Source organism: Glandiceps talaboti, chromosome 10, assembly GCF_964340395.1.
Source record: "Glandiceps talaboti chromosome 10, keGlaTala1.1, whole genome shotgun sequence".
Lineage (NCBI taxonomy): Eukaryota > Metazoa > Hemichordata > Enteropneusta > Spengelidae > Glandiceps > Glandiceps talaboti.
In genome coordinates this window covers 15,296,968-15,321,449 of record NC_135558.1, presented here as the reverse complement: position 1 = coordinate 15,321,449, position 24,482 = coordinate 15,296,968, and the positions used below count along the sequence as shown (strand labels likewise).

At 34.1% G+C, this 24,482-nt stretch overlaps 1 protein-coding gene across 1 annotated transcript; it reads left to right on the top strand.

The window, feature by feature from the left end:
- The first annotated feature begins 6 nt into the window (after positions 1 to 6).
- On the top strand, positions 7 to 1,869 carry LOC144440564 (uncharacterized). Its single transcript, XM_078129950.1, has 3 exons — positions 7 to 85; positions 1,143 to 1,362; positions 1,594 to 1,869. The coding sequence occupies exons 1-3, from the start codon at positions 50 to 52 to the stop codon at positions 1,722 to 1,724; spliced, it is 387 nt and encodes a 128-aa protein (XP_077986076.1). The 5' UTR covers positions 7 to 49; the 3' UTR covers positions 1,725 to 1,869.
- The last annotated feature ends 22,613 nt before the right edge of the window (positions 1,870 to 24,482 follow it).

Genomic DNA, 24,482 nt, shown 5'->3' with positions numbered 1-24,482 from the left:
CGTAGCTGAAGGTGTTATTGCAACTCTTTTCTTGATAACTTCATGTCGAATGCTTTGGTGTGGACAACAGTCTCCAAATGCCCCAGTAAGTATAAAGTTTCCATATGGTATCTTACTAACGGTGTTCATATGCGATAATAAAGGTTTTGTATAAGCAATCAGCGGGCTGTCTGTCTGCCTGCCTGCCTGCCTGCCTGCCTGCCTGCATGTATGTATGTATGTATGTATGTATGTATGTATGTGTGTATGTATGTATGTATGTATGTATGTATGTATGTATGTATGTATGTGTGCGTGTTGCCTGCCTGTCTGTCTGTCTGTCTGTCTGTCTGTCTGTCTGTCTGTCTTAGTGGCTATGTCTGCCGGATGCCCCTGGCATATTTCATATTATACAAAGCTTACTATTTGAATCAGACTCTAGGCCCAAATAGGGATGGGGGGGGGGGCAACAACTGTCACTAAACAAAGTTTAAATGGATTAGAGGAGAAAAGGTAAACATAAAGTATCTCTCCATGCCTATATGAAGATATTTACATACATGAGGAAAGACATTACAATTAATATAATAGGAATTTTCACACCATTTAACTCAAGCATATCAAAACATATACACACATGTACACAAATTGTGAAAGACACAGTTGAATAAAAAATACACACATTGCGCAAATACTACAGCTAAACAAGTTGAAGATAATACTCCAAAGCAATTATATAAGCTGCACATACTTTCTTATATATATGCTTTTCTTTTCAAAAATTCGACAACATGTCTCTGACAAGGCATACAGAATCATTGTAATGCAATATGTCCAGCTCATGAATAGTCGTGATTGGGTATACTGTATGTGATAGACATATGGAAATCATTTATCATGAGAACTTCATCAAACATGACTGACTACATACAACCCCTTTCAAATTACCGCCCACCGACCCTGTTAAATACAACCATGCAGAAACCGGACGGTCACTTGAAACGGACTGTAACTCTTAAAGTGCGATACATAGTTAGACCATTCTACTCAAGGTTCTGTCCCACTTATCATAGGTTATAAGCTTTCTTCCACGACCAGGTTTTGATCATGACCTTCTAGATCAGTTGCTGATCAAGCTATATTTACATATTATCTGACCCCAGGCATACTATGTTGCTGGTCAACCATGTGCACTACAGCCTCAAGAGGATACTCAGATGGTGACACCAGCTGAAGAACAAACGACGCTAACAAGAAATAACGAAGAGCTGTATGTAATGCTTCCTCCAGAAAATGACGTGGCATGTGCATCTTCTGCAATAGAGACGATAAACAATGAAGCTTTGTATGTTATGCTGCCACCAGAGAAGGACAAGATATCCAGTGAGTTGCATTTGAAGCATACATATCCATGACCTTAAAATAACAATTTGTTCACTTGTGCTAGACATAGATCAATCAATCAATTAATCAATCAATCAAATCAAACAAATGCACACATACGTACGTACATACATACACACATACATACATACATACATACACACACACACACACACACATACATACATTGCAAAATTGTATATAAAATTTTAACTTTTTCGATTTGTATAGGTAGCCCACCGGAAAGGCAAACCATGAAACCCAGCAGCTTGAAGAGTGAACGTAACGGTGCAAGAAGACATCCCAACATTAAATCCCCCCAAAATACAAAATACGAAAAAGAATTTAATGTTTATAACTGAGAAGAAGTGGACAATTAAGTTTTATTGTGAACATAGAAAACAAACAGAACTTCGCATGTATATCTATAACAATCAATGAAATGAAAATGGTGAGGTCGCCACATTTCCTAAACTTAAAAAGTTAATGGCATCACAAATACTAGTACATAGAATCAGGAATATAAACATTTATTAAAATGCACAAATGCTGAAATCAATGCACAATCTTGCCAAGCATATAATATATGATATATACAGTTGTATTCATATTATTGTTGAGTTGCTATTTTATCACATTAAGCTCGGAGACCAGAGAATAGTACTGTCTGAAAATCACACTGAACTGTTTTGTGTTATTTGGGGAATAGAATACTCCATTGGGAGAAGTTATTTTGCTGCATGGAGCAGTGGACGAAATCTATTTTTAACCATGTATGGAAAATTATCAAAACTGTCTTTGAAGAGTAATGCGAAATATCCACTGAAGAGTCCAACTGAAACAGATATGGTGTATATATCATTTTTGATCTAACAAAGTGAAATTTCAACATTTTACTTGTAAGAAGCGTTATTTGATTATAGAGTTTCTGATGACACGACATGCTTTGCCTTTGAGATACATGTAGTTGGGTTATTATAGTCCCTTCGCACTGTGTGCTATTTTGCAAGTTTTACCACTTTCTACAAAAGGATAGCATAATAATACATTATATCTATTGCAAAACATCTTACCTTCGACCTCACACTGATCATGATGGATCTATCCTGCATGGAGGGGTCTTTAGTCTTTTCCCATAGAAGCTATAGTGTTGTACATAAACTAGGTATTAGATCCCTCTCTGTGTTGTACAATAATGTGTGAAAACATGTTCCACGGAAGTCCCAAAATGTGGTGCGCAGTGTTGTAATCTTACCAATCAAAGGCAGATGTCCACTATATAAAGAGGATTATGGGTAATGTATGCATATGCGGGAAATTCAAACTGCTGTAAGGAGCACTGACATTGCCCTCGTATCTTCATCCCATTTTGCACTGCGAAAGTTTCACATGGCTCTCGTAATTCATGTATACTGAGTTATGTTTGTAAATATATAGTGATGCAACAAATTGCTTGTTACATATATTTATGATTCTTACCCATATTATTTATAGTTTATTATACTTTACTATACCATCAAATTGGTGGATTATTTAAAAATCTTTTAAGTAAATGGTCTCTGAGAGGGTTAGACTATTTACAAGTTTCAGTTTTTATCAAAAATGTTCATTATTATTCACCACATGTAAAACAGCTGTTCTCAGTCAGTAGTGATAATTCATTAATGGGCATTCTCAAATTTTAATAAACATGTTTTATGTAAATTATATGCTGATTACATCCTTTTACTACCAGTAATTATATCAACACCCTCGGATAGTATTAGATGTTTAGTAAAAGTTTGGTTGAAATAGGCTTAAGGCATATTTGAGATACAGGTGAACACAGACAGACTCACGCATGGGACCCTATGGTATAAAGTAGCCCCTCTCGGCTTTGCCATTGGGAGTTTATTTACGATGTTATTGAAATAAAGTGATATGCATACATCACCTACAGTACACAAAATGTATGCCAGGTGTGATTGAACTTGATTTATGCATATCAAGAATAGGACTGATAACAGATATCAGTCATTCCCATAGCCCTCTTCTGGCTCTGCCGAGTGGAAGCAAATAAGGATGGAAACTGTGACAACAATAATATAATATTTTTATTGAAATTCATAAATTCAAAAACAACAAAAGTTGGAAGTTTCGGGATCATGATATTAACGATTAACATAAAAGTATACTAGCATATATATATATATATATATATATATATATATATATATATATATATATATATATATATATATATATATATATACAAAATACACAAGTTATGGTACGGAGCCGTTACTCAGAGTTTCACGCTTGAATGCGATCTTCGGACGACCATCGCATTCAAGCGTGAAACTCTGAGTAACGGCTCCGTACCATAACTTGTGTATTTTGTGTAATACAGCTCTACTTCTCAGTATTGAGTGCTTTTCCTTCAGTTTATGACTTACCTCTTACACTGAATTAGTATATATATATATATATAATGCGCATTATATATATATATATATATATATATATATATATATATATATATATATATATATATATATATATATATATATATATATATATATATATATATATATATATATATATATATATATATATATATATATATATATATATATATATATATATATATATTTATATATATATATATATATATATGTATATTAGTTACCCTACAGACAGTAAAGATATAATCAAAAATCAATGGTGAAAATAATTACAAAATGGCAATATATACAAACCACTATATATGGCTGGGTATACTCTAACAACATTTGGAAAAATCATTATTATTGACAATTTGGGTTGCCATGGAAACCAGACTAAAATGTTTCCGATAGAAAATACATGGCGAAATCACTAACCGTGGTTTTATTTCACAAATAGTCCTCTATTTGTGCAAAAAATCATGCTAAAGGACCATGTTTCACATCATATGATGTAATCTGCTCAAATGTTGCTCAGTTACCATGGCAGCCAGTATAGTGTAGTAATACACTGCTAAAACCACATTGGTTTGTTTGGCACAAAATTAATATTTATTCAAAAGTAACATAGAGTGCTCATTCAGAGTACATCATAGGGAAAAATTATAGACAATGTACTGGAGACAAATATAAAAATTGCCATATTGCGCAAATTTTGCCATTTAACACACACATTTTTTAAAGTATTGTATAACTTTGTATAATTTTGAAAGCATAAGTGAAACATGCCACGGCTCACTTTACCCCGTGACATTTTGTGAGCTTACCAGTGATACAAATTTATCAAATCTAGGGTTTTTGTAAAACCATATCATCTTGGGAGGAATTTCCGTTTCAGTTATTCATAACGAGGACAGAGTGTTAAGAAATGTTACATGTTTTCTATCTAAGGTGTTCTGTCTGAGGTATAGAAGTTAAAATAATGCAAGTTTTCTGGAATGTTTGATGCCTTCTGCTATCTCAATATTAAGGTCATGAGAGGAACAATGAAATCTAGATATTTCAATTCTAAACTTGCAAGGATAGACGCAACTTTAATATTTTTCAGGTTGCAAAGTTGTCGCAGGTAAAGTTCCCAAATTAAAGTAAAGTGTAACTGTTCCCAAGCACAGTAAAGTGTAAATGTTCTCCAATCAAAGTAAAGTAAATTGTTCTCAAAGAGAAACTGGTCCTTAATCAAAATAAAGGAGTACTGCTCCTCAATCAAAGTAACCTTTAACTGTTCCCTAGTCAAAGTAAAGTGTGACTGTTCCCCAAACAAAATCAAAGATAAACTTTCCCAAATACAAAGTAAAGTGTAAATGCTTCCCAATCAAAGTAAAGTGTAACTGTTCCTCAATCAAAGTAAAGTGTAACTGTTCCCCGATCAAAGTAAAGTATAACTGTCCCCCAATCAAAGTAAAGTGTAACTGTTCCCCAATCAAAGTAAAGTGTACCTGTACCCCAATCAAAGTAAAGTGTAACTGTTCCCTATCAAAGTAAAGTGTAACTGTTCTCTAATCAAAGTAAAGTATAACTGTTCCCAAATCAAAGTAAAGTGTAACTGTTCCCCAATCAAAGTAAAGTGTAACTGTACCCCAATCAAAGTAAAGTGTAACTGTTCCAAATCAAAGTAAAATGTAAATGTTCTCTAATCAAAGTAAAGTATAACTGTTCCCCAATCAAAGTAAAGTGTAACTGTACCCCAATCAAAGTAAAGTGTAACTGTTCCCCAATCAAAGTAAAGTATAATCGTTCCCCAATCAAAGTAAAGTGTAACTGTTCCATAATCAAAGCAAAGTATAACTGTTCCCCAATCAAAGTAAAGTGTAACTGTTTCCTAATTAAAGTAAAGTGTAACTGTTCACCAATCAAAGTAAAGTATAACTGTTCCGTAATCAATGTATAGTGTAACAGTTCACCAATCAAAGTAAAGTGTAACTATTCCCCAATCAAAGTAAAGTGTAACTGATCACCAATCAATGTAAAGTGTAACTGTTTCCTAACGAAAGTAAAGTGTAACTGTTCACTAATCAAAGTGTAACTGTTCCCTGATCAAAGTAAAGAATAACTGCTCCCTAATCAAAGCAAAGTGTAACTGTTCCCTAATCAAAGCAAAGTATAACTGTTCCCTAATCAAAGTAAAGTGTAACTGTTCCATAATCAAAGTAAAGTATAACTGTTCCCTAATCAAAGTAAAGTGTAACTGTTCCCAAATCAAAGTAAAGTGTAACTGTTCCCTAATTAAAGTAAAGTGTAACTGTTCCATAATCAAAGCAAAGTATAACTGTTCCCCAATCAAAGTAATGTATAACTGTTCCCCAACCAAAGTAACGTGTAACTGTTCACCAATCAAAGTAAAGAATAACTATTCCCTCATCAAAGTAAAGTGTAACTGTTCCCTAATCAAAGTAAAGTATAACTGTTCCCCAATCAAAGTAAAGTGTAACTGTTCCCTAATCAAAGTAAAGAATAACTGCTCCCCAATCAAAGCAAAGTATAACTGTTTCCTAATCAAAGTAAAGTGTAACTGTTTCGTAATCAAAGTAACGAAAAACTGTTCCCTAATCAAAGCAAAGAATAACTGTTCCCCAATCAAAGTAAAGTGTAACTGTTCCCTAATCAAAGCAAAGAATAACTGCTCCCCAATCAAAGCAAAGAATACCTGTTCCACAATCAAAGTAAAGTGTAACTGTTTCCTAATCAAAGTAACGAAAAACTGTTCCCTAATCAAAGCAAAGAATAACTGTTCCCTAATCAAAGTAAAGAATACCTGTTCCACAATCAAAGTAAAGTGTAACTGTCCCCTAATCAAAGTAAAGTGTAACTGTTCCATAATCAAAGCAAAGTATAACTGTTCCCCAATCAAAGTAATGTGTAACTGTTCCCCAATCAAAGTAACGTGTAACTGTTCACCAATCAAAGTAAAGAATAACTATTCCCTCATCAAAGTAAAGTGTAACTGTTCCCTAATCAAAGTAAAGAGTAACTGTTCCCTAATCAAAGTAAAGTATAACTGTTCCCTAATCAAAGTAAAGTATAACTATTCCCTCATCAAAGTAAAGTATAACTGTTCCCTAATCAAAGTAAAGTGTAACTGTTCCCTCATCAAAGTAAAGTGTAACTGTTTACCAATCAAAGTAAAGAATAACTATTCCCTCATCAAAGTAAAGTGTAACTGTTCACCAATCAAAGTAAAGAATAACTATTCCCTCATCAAAGTAAAGTGTAACTGTTCCCTAATCAAAGTAAAGTGTAACTGTTCCCCAATCAAAGTAAAGTGTAACTGTTCACCAATCAAAGTAAAGTATAACTGTTCCGTAATCAAAGTAAAGTGTAACAGTTCACCAATCAAAGTAAAGTGTAACTGTTTAGCAATCAAAGTAAAGTGTAACTGTTTCCTAACGAAAGTAAAGTGTAACTGTTCCCCAATCAAAGTAACGTGTAACTGTTCACCAATCAAAGTAAAGAATAACTATTCCCTCATCAAAGTAAAGTGTAACTGTTCCCTAATCAAAGTAAAGAGTAACTGTTCCCTAATCAAAGTAAAGTATAACTGTTCCCTAATCAAAGTAAAGTATAACTATTCCCTCATCAAAGTAAAGTATAACTGTTCCCTAATCAAAGTAAAGTGTAACTGTTCCCTCATCAAAGTAAAGTGTAACTGTTTACCAATCAAAGTAAAGAATAACTATTCCCTCATCAAAGTAAAGTGTAACTGTTCACCAATCAAAGTAAAGAATAACTATTCCCTCATCAAAGTAAAGTGTAACTGTTCCCTAATCAAAGTAAAGTGTAACTGTTCCCCAATCAAAGTAAAGTGTAACTGTTCACCAATCAAAGTAAAGTATAACTGTTCCGTAATCAAAGTAAAGTGTAACTGTTTAGCAATCAAAGTAAAGTGTAACTGTTTCCTAACGAAAGTAAAGTGTAACTGTTCACTAATCAAAGTGTAACTGTTCCCTAATCAAAGTAAAGAATAACTGCTCCCTAATCAAAGCAAAGTATAACTGTTTCCTAATCAAAGTAAAGTGTAACTGTTCCCTAATCAAAGCAAAGTATAACTGTTCCCTAATCAAAGTAAAGTGTAACTGTTCCATAATCAAAGTAAAGTATAACTGTTTTCCAATCAAAGTAAAGTACAACTGTTCCCCAATCAAAGTAAAGTGTAACTGTTCCCCAATCAAAGTAAAGTGTAGCTGTTCCATAATAAAAGCAAAGTATAACTGTTCCCCAATCAAAGTAATGTATAACTGTTCCCCAATCAAAGTAATGTGTAACTGTTCCCTAATCAAAGTAAAGAATAACTATTCCCTCATCAAAGTAAAGTGTAACTGTTCCCTAATCAAAGTAAAGTGTAACTGTTCCCTAATCAAAGTAAAGTGTAACTGTTCACCAATCAAAGTAAAGTGTAACTGTTTCCTAATGAAAGTAAAGTGTAACTGTTCACTAATCAAAGTGTAACTGTTCCCTAATCAAAGTAAAGAATAACTGCTCCCCAATCAAAGCAAAGTATAACTGTTTTCTAATCAAAGTAAAGTGTAACTGTTCCCTAATCAAAGTAACGAAAAACTGTTCCCCAATCAAAGCAAAGAATAACTGTTCCCTAATCAAAGTAAAGAATACCTGTTCCACAATCAAAGTAAAGTGCAACTGTCCCCTAATCAAAGTAAAGTGTAACTGTTCCATAATCAAAGCAAAGTATAACTGTTCCCCAATCAAAGTAACGTGTAACTGTTCCCCAATCAAAGTAACGTGTAACTGTTCCCTAATCAAAGTAAAGAGTAACTGTTCCCTAATCAAAGTAAAGTATAACTGTTCCCAAATCAAAGTAAAGTATAACTATTCCCTCATTAAAGTAAAGTATAACTGATCCCTAATCAAAGTAAAGAATAACTGCTCCCTAATCAAAGCAAAGTGTAACTGTTTCCTAATCAAAGTAAAGTGTAACTGTTCCCTAATCAAAGCAAAGTATAACTGTTCCCTAATCAAAGTAAAGTGTAACTGTTCCATAATCAAAGTAAAGTATAACTGTTTTCCAATCAAAGTAAAGTACAACTGTTCCCCAATCAAAGTAAAGTGTAACTGTTCCCCAATCAAAGTAAAGTGTAGCTGTTCCATAATAAAAGCAAAGTATAACTGTTCCCCAATCAAAGTAATGTATAACTGTTCCCCAATCAAAGTAATGTGTAACTGTTCCCTAATCAAAGTAAAGAATAACTATTCCCTCATCAAAGTAAAGTGTAACTGTTCCCTAATCAAAGTAAAGTGTAACTGTTCCCTAATCAAAGTAAAGTGTAACTGTTCCCTAATGAAAGTAAAGTGTAACTGTTCACTAATCAAAGTGTAACTGTTCCCTAATCAAAGTAAAGAATAACTGCTCCCCAATCAAAGCAAAGTATAACTGTTTCCTAATCAAAGTAAAGTGTAACTGTTCCCTAATCAAAGTAACAAAAAACTGTTCCCCAATCAAAGCAAAGCATAACTGTCCCTAATCAAAGTAAAGAATACCTGTTCCACAATCAAAGTAAAGTGTAACTGTCCCCTAATCAAAGTAAAGTGTAACTGTTCCCCAATCAAAGCAAAGTATAACTGTTCCCCAATCAAAGTAAAGTGTAACTGTTTCCTAATTAAAGTAAAGTGTAACTGTTCACCAATCAAAGTAAAGTATAACTGTTCCGTAATCAATGTATAGTGTAACAGTTCACCAATCAAAGTAAAGTGTGACTATTCCCCAATCAAAGTAAAGTGTAACTGATCACCAATCAATGTAAAGTGTAACTGTTTCCTAACGAAAGTAAAGTGTAACTGTTCACTAATCAAAGTGTAACTGTTCCCTGATCAAAGTAAAGAATAACTGCTCCCTAATCAAAGCAAAGTGTAACTGTTCCCTAATCAAAGCAAAGTATAACTGTTCCCTAATCAAAGTAAAGTGTAACTGTTCCATAATCAAAGTAAAGTATAACTGTTCCCTAATCAAAGTAAAGTGTAACTGTTCCATAATCAAAGTAAAGTACAACTATTCCCAAATCAAATTAAAGTGTAACTGTTCCCTAATTAAAGTAAAGTGTAACTGTTCCATAATCAAAGCAAAGTATAACTGTTCCCCAATCAAAGTAATGTATAACTGTTCCCCAATCAAAGTAACGTGTAACTGTTCACCAATCAAAGTAAAGAATAACTATTCCCTCATCAAAGTAAAGTGTAACTGTTCCCTAATCAAAGTAAAGTATAACTGTTCCCCAATCAAAGTAAAGTGTAACTGTTCCCTAATCAAAGTAAAGAATAACTGCTCCCCAATCAAAGCAAAGTATAACTGTTTCCTAATCAAAGTAAAGTGTAACTGTTTCGTAATCAAAGTAACGAAAAACTGTTCCCTAATCAAAGCAAAGAATAACTGTTCCCCAATCAAAGTAAAGTGTAACTGTTCCCTAATCAAAGTAAAGAATAACTGCTCCCCAATCAAAGCAAAGTATAACTGTTTCCTAATCAAAGTAAAGTGTAACTGTTTCCTAATCAAAGTAACGAAAAACTGTTCCCTAATCAAAGCAAAGAATAACTGTTCCCTAATCAAAGTAAAGAATACCTGTTCCACAATCAAAGTAAAGTGTAACTGTCCCCTAATCAAAGTAAAGTGTAACTGTTCCATAATCAAAGCAAAGTATAACTGTTCCCCAATCAAAGTAATGTGTAACTGTTCCCCAATCAAAGTAAAGTGTAACTGTTCACCAATCAAAGTAAAGAATAACTATTCCCTCATCAAAGTAAAGTGTAACTGTTCCCTAATCAAAGTAAAGAGTAACTGTTCCCTAATCAAAGTAAAGTATAACTGTTCCCTAATCAAAGTAAAGTATAACTATTCCCTCATCAAAGTAAAGTATAACTGTTCCCTAATCAAAGTAAAGTGTAACTGTTCCCTCATCAAAGTAAAGTGTAACTGTTTACCAATCAAAGTAAAGAATAACTATTCCCTCATCAAAGTAAAGTGTAACTGTTCACCAATCAAAGTAAAGAATAACTATTCCCTCATCAAAGTAAAGTGTAACTGTTCCCTAATCAAAGTAAAGTGTAACTGTTCCCCAATCAAAGTAAAGTGTAACTGTTCACCAATCAAAGTAAAGTATAACTGTTCCGTAATCAAAGTAAAGTGTAACAGTTCACCAATCAAAGTAAAGTGTAACTGTTTAGCAATCAAAGTAAAGTGTAACTGTTTCCTAACGAAAGTAAAGTGTAACTGTTCCCCAATCAAAGTAACGTGTAACTGTTCACCAATCAAAGTAAAGAATAACTATTCCCTCATCAAAGTAAAGTGTAACTGTTCCCTAATCAAAGTAAAGAGTAACTGTTCCCTAATCAAAGTAAAGTATAACTGTTCCCTAATCAAAGTAAAGTATAACTATTCCCTCATCAAAGTAAAGTATAACTGTTCCCTAATCAAAGTAAAGTGTAACTGTTCCCTCATCAAAGTAAAGTGTAACTGTTTACCAATCAAAGTAAAGAATAACTATTCCCTCATCAAAGTAAAGTGTAACTGTTCACCAATCAAAGTAAAGAATAACTATTCCCTCATCAAAGTAAAGTGTAACTGTTCCCTAATCAAAGTAAAGTGTAACTGTTCCCCAATCAAAGTAAAGTGTAACTGTTCACCAATCAAAGTAAAGTATAACTGTTCCGTAATCAAAGTAAAGTGTAACAGTTCACCAATCAAAGTAAAGTGTAACTGTTTAGCAATCAAAGTAAAGTGTAACTGTTTCCTAACGAAAGTAAAGTGTAACTGTTCACTAATCAAAGTGTAACTGTTCCCTAATCAAAGTAAAGAATAACTGCTCCCTAATCAAAGCAAAGTATAACTGTTTCCTAATCAAAGTAAAGTGTAACTGTTCCCTAATCAAAGCAAAGTATAACTGTTCCCTAATCAAAGTAAAGTGTAACTGTTCCATAATCAAAGTAAAGTATAACTGTTTTCCAATCAAAGTAAAGTACAACTGTTCCCCAATCAAAGTAAAGTGTAACTGTTCCCCAATCAAAGTAAAGTGTAGCTGTTCCATAATAAAAGCAAAGTATAACTGTTCCCCAATCAAAGTAATGTATAACTGTTCCCCAATCAAAGTAATGTGTAACTGTTCCCTAATCAAAGTAAAGAATAACTATTCCCTCATCAAAGTAAAGTGTAACTGTTCCCTAATCAAAGTAAAGTGTAACTGTTCCCTAATCAAAGTAAAGTGTAACTGTTCACCAATCAAAGTAAAGTGTAACTGTTTCCTAATGAAAGTAAAGTGTAACTGTTCACTAATCAAAGTGTAACTGTTCCCTAATCAAAGTAAAGAATAACTGCTCCCCAATCAAAGCAAAGTATAACTGTTTTCTAATCAAAGTAAAGTGTAACTGTTCCCTAATCAAAGTAACGAAAAACTGTTCCCCAATCAAAGCAAAGAATAACTGTTCCCTAATCAAAGTAAAGAATACCTGTTCCACAATCAAAGTAAAGTGCAACTGTCCCCTAATCAAAGTAAAGTGTAACTGTTCCATAATCAAAGCAAAGTATAACTGTTCCCCAATCAAAGTAACGTGTAACTGTTCCCCAATCAAAGTAACGTGTAACTGTTCCCTAATCAAAGTAAAGAGTAACTGTTCCCTAATCAAAGTAAAGTATAACTGTTCCCAAATCAAAGTAAAGTATAACTATTCCCTCATTAAAGTAAAGTATAACTGATCCCTAATCAAAGTAAAGAATAACTGCTCCCAATCAAAGTAAAGAATAACTGCTCCCTAATCAAAGCAAAGTGTAACTGTTTCCTAATCAAAGTAAAGTGTAACTGTTCCCTAATCAAAGCAAAGTATAACTGTTCCCTAATCAAAGTAAAGTGTAACTGTTCCATAATCAAAGTAAAGTATAACTGTTTTCCAATCAAAGTAAAGTACAACTGTTCCCCAATCAAAGTAAAGTGTAACTGTTCCCCAATCAAAGTAAAGTGTAGCTGTTCCCTAATCAAAGTAAAGAATAACTATTCCCTCATCAAAGTAAAGTGTAACTGTTCCCTAATCAAAGTAAAGTGTAACTGTTCCCTAATCAAAGTAAAGTGTAACTGTTCCCTAATGAAAGTAAAGTGTAACTGTTCACTAATCAAAGTGTAACTGTTCCCTAATCAAAGTAAAGAATAACTGCTCCCCAATCAAAGCAAAGTATAACTGTTTCCTAATCAAAGTAAAGTGTAACTGTTCCCTAATCAAAGTAACGAAAAACTGTTCCCCAATCAAAGCAAAGCATAACTGTCCCTAATCAAAGTAAAGAATACCTGTTCCACAATCAAAGTAAAGTGTAACTGTCCCCTAATCAAAGTAAAGTGTAACTGTTCCATAATCAAAGCAAAGTATAACTGTTCCCCAATCAAAGTAACGTGTAACTGTTCCCCAATCAAAGTAACGTGTAACTGTTCCCTAATCAAAGTAAAGAGTAACTGTTCCCTAATCAAAGTAAAGTATAACTGTTCCCAAATCAAAGTAAAGTATAACTATTCCCTCATTAAAGTAAAGTATAACTGTTCCCTAATCAAAGTAAAGTATAACTGTTCCCTAATCAAAGTAAAGTATAACTATTCCCTCATCAAAGTAAAGTATAACTGTTCCCTAATCAAAGTAAAGTGTAACTGTTCCCTCATCAAAGTAAAGTGTAACTGTTTACCAATCAAAGTAAAGAATAACTATTACCTCATCAAAGTAAAGTGTAACTGTTTACCAATCAAAGTAAAGAATAACTATTCCCTCATCAAAGTAAAGTGTAACTGTTCCCTAATCAAAGTAAAGTGTAACTGTTCCCCAATCAAAGTAAAGTGTAACTGTTCACCAATCAAAGTAAAGTATAACTGTTCCGTAATCAAAGTAAAGTGTAACAGTTCACCAATCAAAGTAAAGTGTAACTGTTTAGCAATCAAAGTAAAGTGTAACTGTTTCCTAACGAAAGTAAAGTGTAACTGTTCACTAATCAAAGTGTAACTGTTCCCTAATCAAAGTAAAGAATAACTGCTCCCTAATCAAAGCAAAGTATAACTGTTTCCTAATCAAAGCAAAGTGTAACTGTTCCCTAATCAAAGCAAAGTATAACTGTTCCCTAATCAAAGTAAAGAAGTAACTGTTCCATAATCAAAGTAAAGTATAACTGTTTTCCAATCAAAGTAAAGTACAACTGTTCCCCAATCAAAGTAAAGTGTAATTGTTCCCCAATCAAAGTAAAGTGTAACTGTTCCATAATCAAAGCAAAGTATAACTGTTCCCCAATCAAAATAATGTATAACTGTTCCCCAATCAAAGTAATGTGTAACTGTTCCCTAATCAAAGTAAAGAATAACTATTCCCTCATCAAAGTAAAGTGTAACTGTTCCCTAATCAAAGTAAAGTGTAACTGTTCCCTAATCAAAGTAAAGTGTAACTGTTCCCTAATCAAAGTAAAGTATAACTGTTCCCTAATCAAAGTAAAGTATAACTATTCCCTCATCAAAGTAAAGTGTAACTGTTCCCCAATCAAAGTAAAGTATAACTGTTCCCTAATCAAAGTAAAGTGTAACTGTTTCCTAATTAAAGTAAAGTGTAACTGTTCACCAATCAAAGTATAACTGTTCCGTAATCAAAGTAAAGTGTAACAGTTCACCAATCAAAGTAAAGTGTAACTGATCCCCAATCAAAGTAAAGTGTAACTGTTCACCAATCAAAGTAAAGTGTAACTGTTTCCTAATGAAAGTAAAGTGTAACTGTTCACTAATCAAAGTGTAACTGTTCCCTAATCAAAGTAAAGAATAACTGCTCCCCAATCAAAGCAAAGAATAACTGTTCCCTAATCAAAGTAAAGAATACCTGTTCCACAATCAAAGTAAAGTGTAACTGTTCCCTAATCAAAGTAAAGTGTAACTGTTCCATAATCAAAGCAAAGTATAACTGTTCCCCAATCAAAGTAATGTGTAACTGTTCACCAATCAAAGTAAAGTGTAACCTTTCCCTAATCAAAGTAAAGTGTAACTGTTCCCTAATCAAAGTAAAGTATAACTGTTTTCCAATCAAAGTAAAGTACAACTGTTCCCCAATCAAAGTAAAGTGTAATTGTTCCCCAATCAAAGTAAAGTGTAACTGTTCCATAATCAAAGCAAAGTATAACTGTTCCCCAATCAAAGTAATGTATAACTGTTCCCCAATCAAAGTAATGTGTAACTGTTCCCTAATCAAAGTAAAGAATAACTATTCCCTCATCAAGGTAAAGTGTAACTGTTCCCTAATCAAAGTAAAGTGTAACTGTTCCCTAATCAAAGTAAAGTGTAACTGTTCCCTAATCAAAGTAAAGTATAACTGTTCCCTAATCAAAGTAAAGTATAACTATTCCCTCATCAAAGTAAAGTGTAACTGTTCCCTAATCAAAGTAAAGAATAACTGCTCCCCAATCAAAGCAAAGAATAACTGTTCCCTATTCAAAGTAAAGAATACCTGTTCCACAATCAAAGTAAAGTGTAACTGTTCCCTAATCAAAGTAAAGTGTAACTGTTCCATAATCAAAGCAAAGTATAACTGTTCCCCAATCAAAGTAAAGTGTAACTGTTCCCTAATCAAAGTAAAGTGTAACTGTTCCCTAATCAAAGTAAAGTGTAACTGTTCCCTAATCAAAGTAAAGTGTAACTGTTCCCTAATCAAAGTAAAGTATAATTATTCCCTCATCAAAGTAAAGTGTAACTGTTCCCTAATCAAAGTAAAGTGTAACTGTTCCCTCATCAAAGTAAAGTGTAACTGTTTACCAATCAAAGTAAAGAATAACTATTCCCTCATCAAAGTAAAGTGAAATTGTTCCCTAGTCAAAGTAAAGTGTAACTGTTCCCTAATCAAAGTAAAGTATAACTGTTCCCCAATCAAAGCAAAGTATAACTGTTCCCTAATCAACGTAAAGTGTAACTGTTCCATAATCAAAGTAAAGTATAACTGTTCCCCAATCAAAGTAAAGTGTAACTGTTCCATAATCAAAGCAAAGAATAACTGTTCCCCAATCAAAGCAAAGAATAACTTTTCCCTCATCAAAGTAAAGTGTAACTGTTTACCAATCAAAGTAAAGTGTAACAGTTCCCCAATCAAAGTAAAGTATAACAGTTCCCTCATCAAAGTAAAGTGTAACTGTTCCCCAATCAAAGTAAAGTGTAACTGTTCCCTAATCAAGTAAAGTGTAACTGTTCCCTAATGAAAGTAACGAATAACTATTCCCTCATCAAAGTGTAACTGTTCCCTAATCAAAGTAAAGTGTAACTGTTCCCTAATCAAAGTAAAGTATAACCTTTCCTCAATCAAAGTAATGTGTAACTGTTCCTCAATCAATGTAAAGTGGAAGTGTTCCCCAATGAAAGTAAAGTGTAACTATTCCCGATCAAAGTAAAGTGCAACTGTTCCCCTAAAAGACTAAAGTATCACTCTAAGTGTACCTGTTCCGTAACATGGCAAGTATAACTGCATCTGCCATAGCAGTTGTTCCACTATAAAAGAAAATCTAGTTCTCCCCTGATAAAAGTGAAGTATAACTGCCCCCATAACAGTAGTAAATCAGGTCCCTCATAGAATCAAATTGTAGCTGCTCTTGCAATAAAATCAAAGTAAAGCTGTTTGTTTCCCCAATAGCAATATCTGTTCTGTAATCAAGCTAAAGTATAACTGACCCCCTTATAAATGTATCGGTAGTATAGCTATTCAATCATAATAGAAAATTATTGCTGTTTCCTCATTGAAGTATTAAAAGTACAGCTTTTCCCAAAATTAGTATAGTTGCTCCTCCATGAAAATAAAGTGTAGTTGTCTCCTCATTATTAAAATTAAAACACAGTTGTATAGTTGTTCCCTCTCATGAAAGTAGTACAGGTGTTACATCAGAAAACTAAAGTATAGCTATTCCCATAATCAATGTATAACTTCCCCCTCCCCCCGTCCAGGTGGCATGACTACTTTGGTACTCTAAGGGATTTCTAATCTATATCAAAGCTTGGGTACAATTAAAAATATCATGATGATACAAAATGAAGAATAATTATATCCAAAAAATCATCATTATATTAAAAATGGTAGACCAAGTTGCTTTTTATTTTGTGTAAGCTTAACAACCACCCAAAGATGGTTTGTGTTAGTCTTTACAGATATGGTTAGGATTATAGTTAAATTCATTAGTATGGTTAGGGTTAGGATTAGGTGCCTAGACTAGAGGTGATCAAAGCATACGCAAAGGGACTGGGCAACAGAGTCTACCAAATAAATACAATGAAGATTTGTATTGGTTAGGTATTTTTCAATTGTAATGAAATGATAATAATGATATTCATATTCTCAATAGTTATGACTAGCAGTTCGTATTTTACTTGCAAATGCTCAGCAAATATTCTTTGTTTTAGAAGTAGTTTTAGAATATACAAGTTGGCACTAGCTAAGTAACACTGTATCACAATAACTGTATTGAATGAAATTAATTATGTCACTTGATATGATTGCAGAGTTTAAAGTTGCATGTGCCATTATTATGGTTGCTGGGGATTAAATACTTTAGAATAACACCCAATTAATCTAGTTCACTTCTTTAGACCCAAACATCAATTGGTTAAAATGTTGCAAGGAGTATGGTGGTTGTGTTACTCTTGTCCCCATTTGGTAATACGGCCATTAATGTGCACTTTAAGACTCATTGGACACCCCAATAAATACACAAATCTGTCAGCCATTTTAGGGTGCAAGCTCCTATGAGATATCACATTTTCAACGTACTTTGCACATCATCTTTCTCTAAACATGTTATTATCTTTATTATACCAAATGGATTATCGCAGTCTAGTACCAGACATATCAACTAAGCTGTGTGTGGGGTTAACTTAAGTCTTTTTTATCTTAATATCTATGGCACAGTCATTTTATGTTTAACAATTTTCACAAGTAGACACCCTTGTAACACCTAAACAAATACATCAACTTAAGCAATAGGTCCAGTGATTTCAAGCTTTAAGTTATTCACACACACACACACACACACACACGCACGCACGCACGCACACACACACACACACACATGTATGCACTACAGACCTTAATGAGTTTATGTAGGTCACTCATCTTCAGACCAAGTCCATGTAAAAGGCAGTGGCCATGGCAGGGGATTAAGGCTTTGCTAAATAACCCCAAGAATAATTTAGAGACAGTTTGCACTTATTTAACGTTACAGTAACAGTGATTTTCACAATTATGACATTTCTCAGAAATTGCAATCCCTGATTCCTTAACACCTATGTTCCCTATAGAGCCATATACCAGGTAACCCACAACATATATTCAAGCCAGTATGGCTTTAAAAAGAAATCTAAAATATCGAAACCCCAGTAGCTGTAGTCATTTTTCATTCTTTTTTTTATTTGTCAGATATATGCTATTTGAGGGGGAGGGGTGGTGGTGGCAGCTATACTTGAGGGAACTCACTGGGAACAGTTTATATAATCCTTTTAATTGTTTACCAGTTATTGCTGATGATACTGTATTTTGATTTTTGATAAACACTCCTGAATTGGGTATGGATTTGTTGACAAATTATAAATACATACACTTCACATGACAGTTGACAATATGAACAGTACTTATGAAATAAAAGTTGTTCATTTTACAGCTTCTGGTTCTTACAAAGACAGCATCTAAGTTCTTAAGTCTTGTTCACTCATTTAATATATGTCATCGTTGGCACAAATGCTACATAGTCTTCCAAATGACTATAGGAGATATAAAAGACTTAATTCTTACAAAGACAAGGTGACCAACCCAGAAAGTAACTGGTAGACATCTTCCTCTTCCTGTGCAAATTAGCACTGCGGTGGATTGCGAAGAGTGTTCTTGGTGATGCAACTGGTAGTCTCAAATTCTTCCTCTTCCTGCACAATATTTACACCTTGTGGTGGATTGTGACAATTGTTCTTGATGATATAATGGTACATAGTAGTCTTGACTTCTCCCTCCTTCTCTACAATGTGGACTTTGATGTGTTCTTGGTGATGGATCCAAGTCTTTGGATTGTAGTTCTGCAGCAACTGTAGCTAATATTGGGCATAGTATTCACATGTGAGGTATTCTGGTCAGGGGTATGTTGATGCCTACAATTCACAAATCAATAATCATTAACACCTTTGATCTATATATCAATGAATGCAAAAATTCAGACATAACAAGCCATGTACATTCTGAAATAATGTGTACATTATTAAGGAAGGATATGTCATGAGCAGAAGGGCATTGCATGGACACCAATTTTGGCAGCTGTTCACCCATTGAGGATGTATGCATGACAAAAAAGTAATGGCGGCCTCACGTTTTGTATGCATTTTTATTTTGAAGGCTGGTTGGTCATTAGACAGCTCATGTAAATTGTTTTTAATCTGAAAAGAATACTATCTGACAATCAAATCAAAACCAACTAGCATATGTTTTGAAAGTAAGAAAGAGATGTATCAGAAAATAGGTAAAACAACAATCAGCTCTAAATACCTTTTCATATAGTTTGTAACATATTCAAAATCCTGGCAGGTGCCTATTGTACATTTTGATTTTGTTGTGTTGTCTGAGTAGAGAGAGAGGGAGAGAGAAATATATGTAATACATGCACAGTCATGCTAACACAATACATTGAATATTTGCAGATTACCATGCTGTTGTGGACATTAGTTTATAACTGATGAACATAATAGTGATTGTGTGAATGATCACCGCTTAATCATCCAATATCTTCAAAATATCATGCTGCCCAGTTGGTTATTGAGATACAAGATGAATACTTTGCAAAACTGGATCGAGAGTGAAAACAACTCACCTTGCAGGTAACATTTCGCAACTCATGAACAAAGAATGTCACAGTGGTTTGTAATTAAAAAAAAACAATAGTCCACAGAGCAGTATGGAAGTTATGATCAATACTTTGAAATTGATCATAAAATGTGGCTGGACAACCGGAAATAGTCAGTGAAGTACTGACTCTGTTCATATGGAGCAACACATGGATGGCTGCATAGCTAAACGAAACAAAGAAATGGCTACAAATGTTGCAAATATATCCATACTCCATCCTTTGCATTGTGACCAGTACTTTTCACTTTTCAATGTAAAATCAAATTGCACTGAAAAAAAATAAACATGAAATTAGCAAAAAAAGATATGGTGAAATATTAAAATATGAATCTCACTGACCTTGGAGCATGTTATCTTTCGTGTGTCAGATGAAAGTTCATGCCATGAACATTGAGACAGATATATATATATGAAATATAACATTATTGTTTCAATAAATTGACAGTTGGTATTGAAAACATGTCGGAAAGAGATGGCAATGTGACAAACTCTTTCACACTGAATCGGCACATCAGTTCATTTAGCCCTTCCATAACTTCACCAGTATGGTTACCCCCTCAATGTGTATGGCCTGGCCTAACCGACAACATATCTGGATATCAAAGGCATCAGATTTTGATCGGTTTTAAGAAACATTTTTTTCATTGAGGTTGGTAGAAGTGAACAGAAGAACCACACATCACAGAGGCCAAAAAAGAAAATGCAATGAACATTCTATGTTATCGGTGAGTTTAGACCAACCCATGGCGTACATACATGTAGTCACAGCACCTTCTAATCCAATTCAATGCATCATTGATGTACAACAATATTTGTGACCCATAAAACCAACCAACAAATAAATGAACTTGACAAGCAAAACAACTAACCAACTAGACAACAAACTAACCAACAAATAAATTCAAAGGTCCAAACAACCATAAACAAGATAATAAATGACTTAACCAACAGACAAGCAACTAACAGACAACAAACCAACCTAGATCAAAAATATCAACCAACCAACCAACCAACCAACCGACTGACCAACCAACCGACTGACCAACCAAATGATGACAAATCCAACTAATAAAACAACATAAACTAATCAACCCACCAACAATACAAGCCAGAGGGTGGTGTGTTTATATAAACTGTGGGTCTGTCAGAACTTATTGATAAAACAGAATGTATTACATTTTCTTATTGGACTTCATGATGTTTGGTTCTTCTGTACACTTGCATCAAAAAAGGTTTACCTAAAGCGATCAACATCTGATGCATTAAATAATATATGTTGTCATTCAGGCTGTGCCATAAAGACCGAGGGTTTGACCATACTGGTGGAGTTGTGGAAGGTGTTTGAAGTGCTGTGCATGATACAGTGTGAAAGAGTTTGTCATATATGTCTTCTTATTCCGATATGTCTTCTAAGGCAAATATCAAAGTATTGCCCCAATAATGCCCTACATCCAATGTATATCTGTCTGTATGTTCATGCCATTAACTTTCATCTGACACACTCAAAATAATATGCTACATGACTAGTGAAATTTGTATTCATTTCACTATGTCTTTCTGGCCAATTGCATGTTCATTTGTTCCCAATGGAATTTGATTTTGCAAGGAGAGGTAAAATGTATCGGTCAAAATGCAAAGGATAGAGGATGGGTAAATCTACCACATTTATGGAAATTTCTTTGATTCTTTTATTGCATGAAGCCATCCAGGTGTTGCACCATGCAAACCAACCTGAATAATAGTTAAACAACAAAATGTGTATGCACATCAACAATTTCCCAAATATGAAATTTAATCATTGTCTATTGTTTTTTACTTTTCATAGATATTTGCTTGTGTTCCACTGTGTGTGCTTTTAGAAAATTATAGTAAAGATAATTTGAAAAATACTGTACAACTTATATTAACATATGAGCTGTCAATCTCCACATTTAAACTTGAAAGTTACTAGTATCTGACCTGTCAGTGAACAGAAGGTCATAGTTGTGTCATAACTCCAGTTGATAAACATTACATGTACATGTCAATCAGATAATTCTAATATCTAGTTAGTTTAAATCGATATTTTGTATATGCAATTTGACTAGAGTAAAGCTTTAATGGTTGAGAATTCTAAATGTAACAATTAGCAGAACTTATCTTGGTTGTCTCAAATCTTCATCTGCTTTGAGGTTGCTGTCAGGTTTGTGAAGGATCGCGTTTTTAAATTTTCATTTATTTTCATTCACTGGTGCATCCATATCCTTTTACCTGAAAGGGCAAAAATTTGAAAAGACTAACATTAAGTAATCAATGACAAATTCTTACATACATAGAAATTATTGGCATGTACACAACTGTGTGGACTTTTGAAGTAAACAGCTAACTAGGTTATAAAAAGCTAACTTAGCTAGTAACAAGTTAACATAACTAGGATAAGCTTAGATAAAATTGTACTGGCACTGAACAACGGGGTCAATGGCAGGGAAGGTGGCTTGCTACAACATTATAACAACGTTAACAATTTGAAAACTTTAATGATATAGTATAATAATTTGTTTTGACTGATATATATATAGCATAGTAAAATTAAACTTGGGATACTACGAATTTGGGGCAAACGAATGAGGAAAACTGCTATTGAAAACTACAACTGGGTACAGAGTAATTTAATTTATTCAGCGCTGAGATAATTTATTCAAAGAATGTTTCGCACTGAATAAGGATGCTTCTGAATTTGCTTTAGCACAGTCAAAATTTCATTGAATTTTGCTGTAAAATACCAATAAATAAAGTTTCAAATTGAATTTAACTGGCGACAGGGTGAATTGGGCGAGTAGGTAGCAAGTATCGACAACTTCTGCACTCTTCCGACATATGGGCAGGAAATTTAAAGATCTGCGGAGGCACCTGCTCATTGCAGTCCGTGATTTTTTTTCTCAAAACCTGCTACTTTGGACGGGGACTTTTGGTTCCAAAAGAAGTGAGGAGTTTATTGTAATTTTGTAGAAATTCTTTGCGCTAACATGTTCACATTGTTATTAGCATGAAATTCCAGTAGCATCCCGGTAGCCTAGACCACGCTGCCAAAATTACAGAATTCTTCAGCGAAACACTTTTGCGGTCTTCACAACCATGGGAGCTCGGGAGTTACCTGGAGAGTTATACTCAAATCCAAACAGTGCACGTAAAACTAAACATAACTATATAAGCTTATAGCTAACCCATCTTCGATGGACGCGAAAACACGTAGTAGAAAAAACTCATTACAATTCAAGTCAAATATTAAAAATGTCGCCCACCACAGTCACGACTACGCAAGTAGTCCGAGTCGAGTGTTTGAGTGACTACGACTATGTACAAGGAAAAATCGCCGGCTGGGACGTCGACGTGGAAATCTCACAACACCAGTTTTGTGTTTTTCCTTAACAACGAAAGTAGTCTTACCTAAGGAAATCGCTGTTAGCATGGTTAGGTCGGTACAATCCAAATAGTCTTCGTTCAGGTGTAGGTATCAAGATAAGGCTATACGAGTCTCAACGCAGGTCGTCATCACCATAGTCAAGACGTCCGTGTATTGTAATCTGCTTGATTAGTTGTGACGTGGATAACGTTGTAGCTCTGTCCTTCGTCATCGTTGGGGGCGCACCAGTTATGTACCAGTCACCTGACACATCATGATGCACTGCAATACGCACAATATAGATATGGGCACCTAAGTTCTCTTACATAGCAAAGTGGCTTTGCTATCTGCAATAGTAATGCCACTATAATGTTATAGACAGTGTAATTTTCATGTAACATGCGAAACTTATATTCACTTTAGCTTTTTGAAATTATGAACTTATTACCTGAAAGGAAGCTATGGATAATAACTTAAACATTGCCAGATAATGAGCCAAAAAACTACAGATCTGCTGGGAGGAGACCCCTGGTACGCCCTCACGCCCAGATGAATGGGAGCCACTCATTCAACAAACAATCAGATATGCACCAACCTTTTACTGTTATGATGTTATTTCAAAAAAAAATTGAACACTTTTACCCTATGACTATGTACTGACATCTGTGAAATTATTGCTTACACAGTATAAAAAATTGTCATAACAGACTCTTAAAGTAAAGAAACTCTCCTCAATGAGAGGTGGACAATACCCGTCTCAAGATCTCTATCCCCTACCTTTTACTCTCAAGATGATATGAAACTTTAAAAAATTCAACCCTAGTTTAGTTGCTGCATGTAGTTATATGGTTGTGCTGTCTTGTAACGTTTGGAATGTATTGAATAGTATAAAAGTTGGCTTAAAAAGTCAAACACCCAGAGCTTCTAGAAGGAGAACCTCCGTGGGAGATGTACATATTTCCATCCAAACCTTTCCTCCTTACTTTTATATTACGACCACAATGATATTACAAGTAAACTTTTTTTTTTAATGTCATCCCTATGTAGTTGCTAATTACGTGTTGTGCTAATTATATTATTTGCGAGACATAGGCAAGCAGGCCACTCTGAGTCACGATGAAATACCCAGCATGTGAATACCCGGCATGTGAATATGATATGGAGGGGAGTTGGGGGCAGGGGTGATGTCATCATGTTTTAAAAATAAGCGATAGGGGGTCAGCCCTCTTTCGTTAACAGGATGGGGGAGTCAGTGACTTTTATCGGCCCTATAGAAAAATCCATCACCAGGCCTCCGCCAGCCGGAGAAATTGACCGGTCCCTATCTCATGTGTACACGACTCTGGTATACATTGCAAACCCACACACGTATTTAACGTTCATTCTAGTAAGGCTAT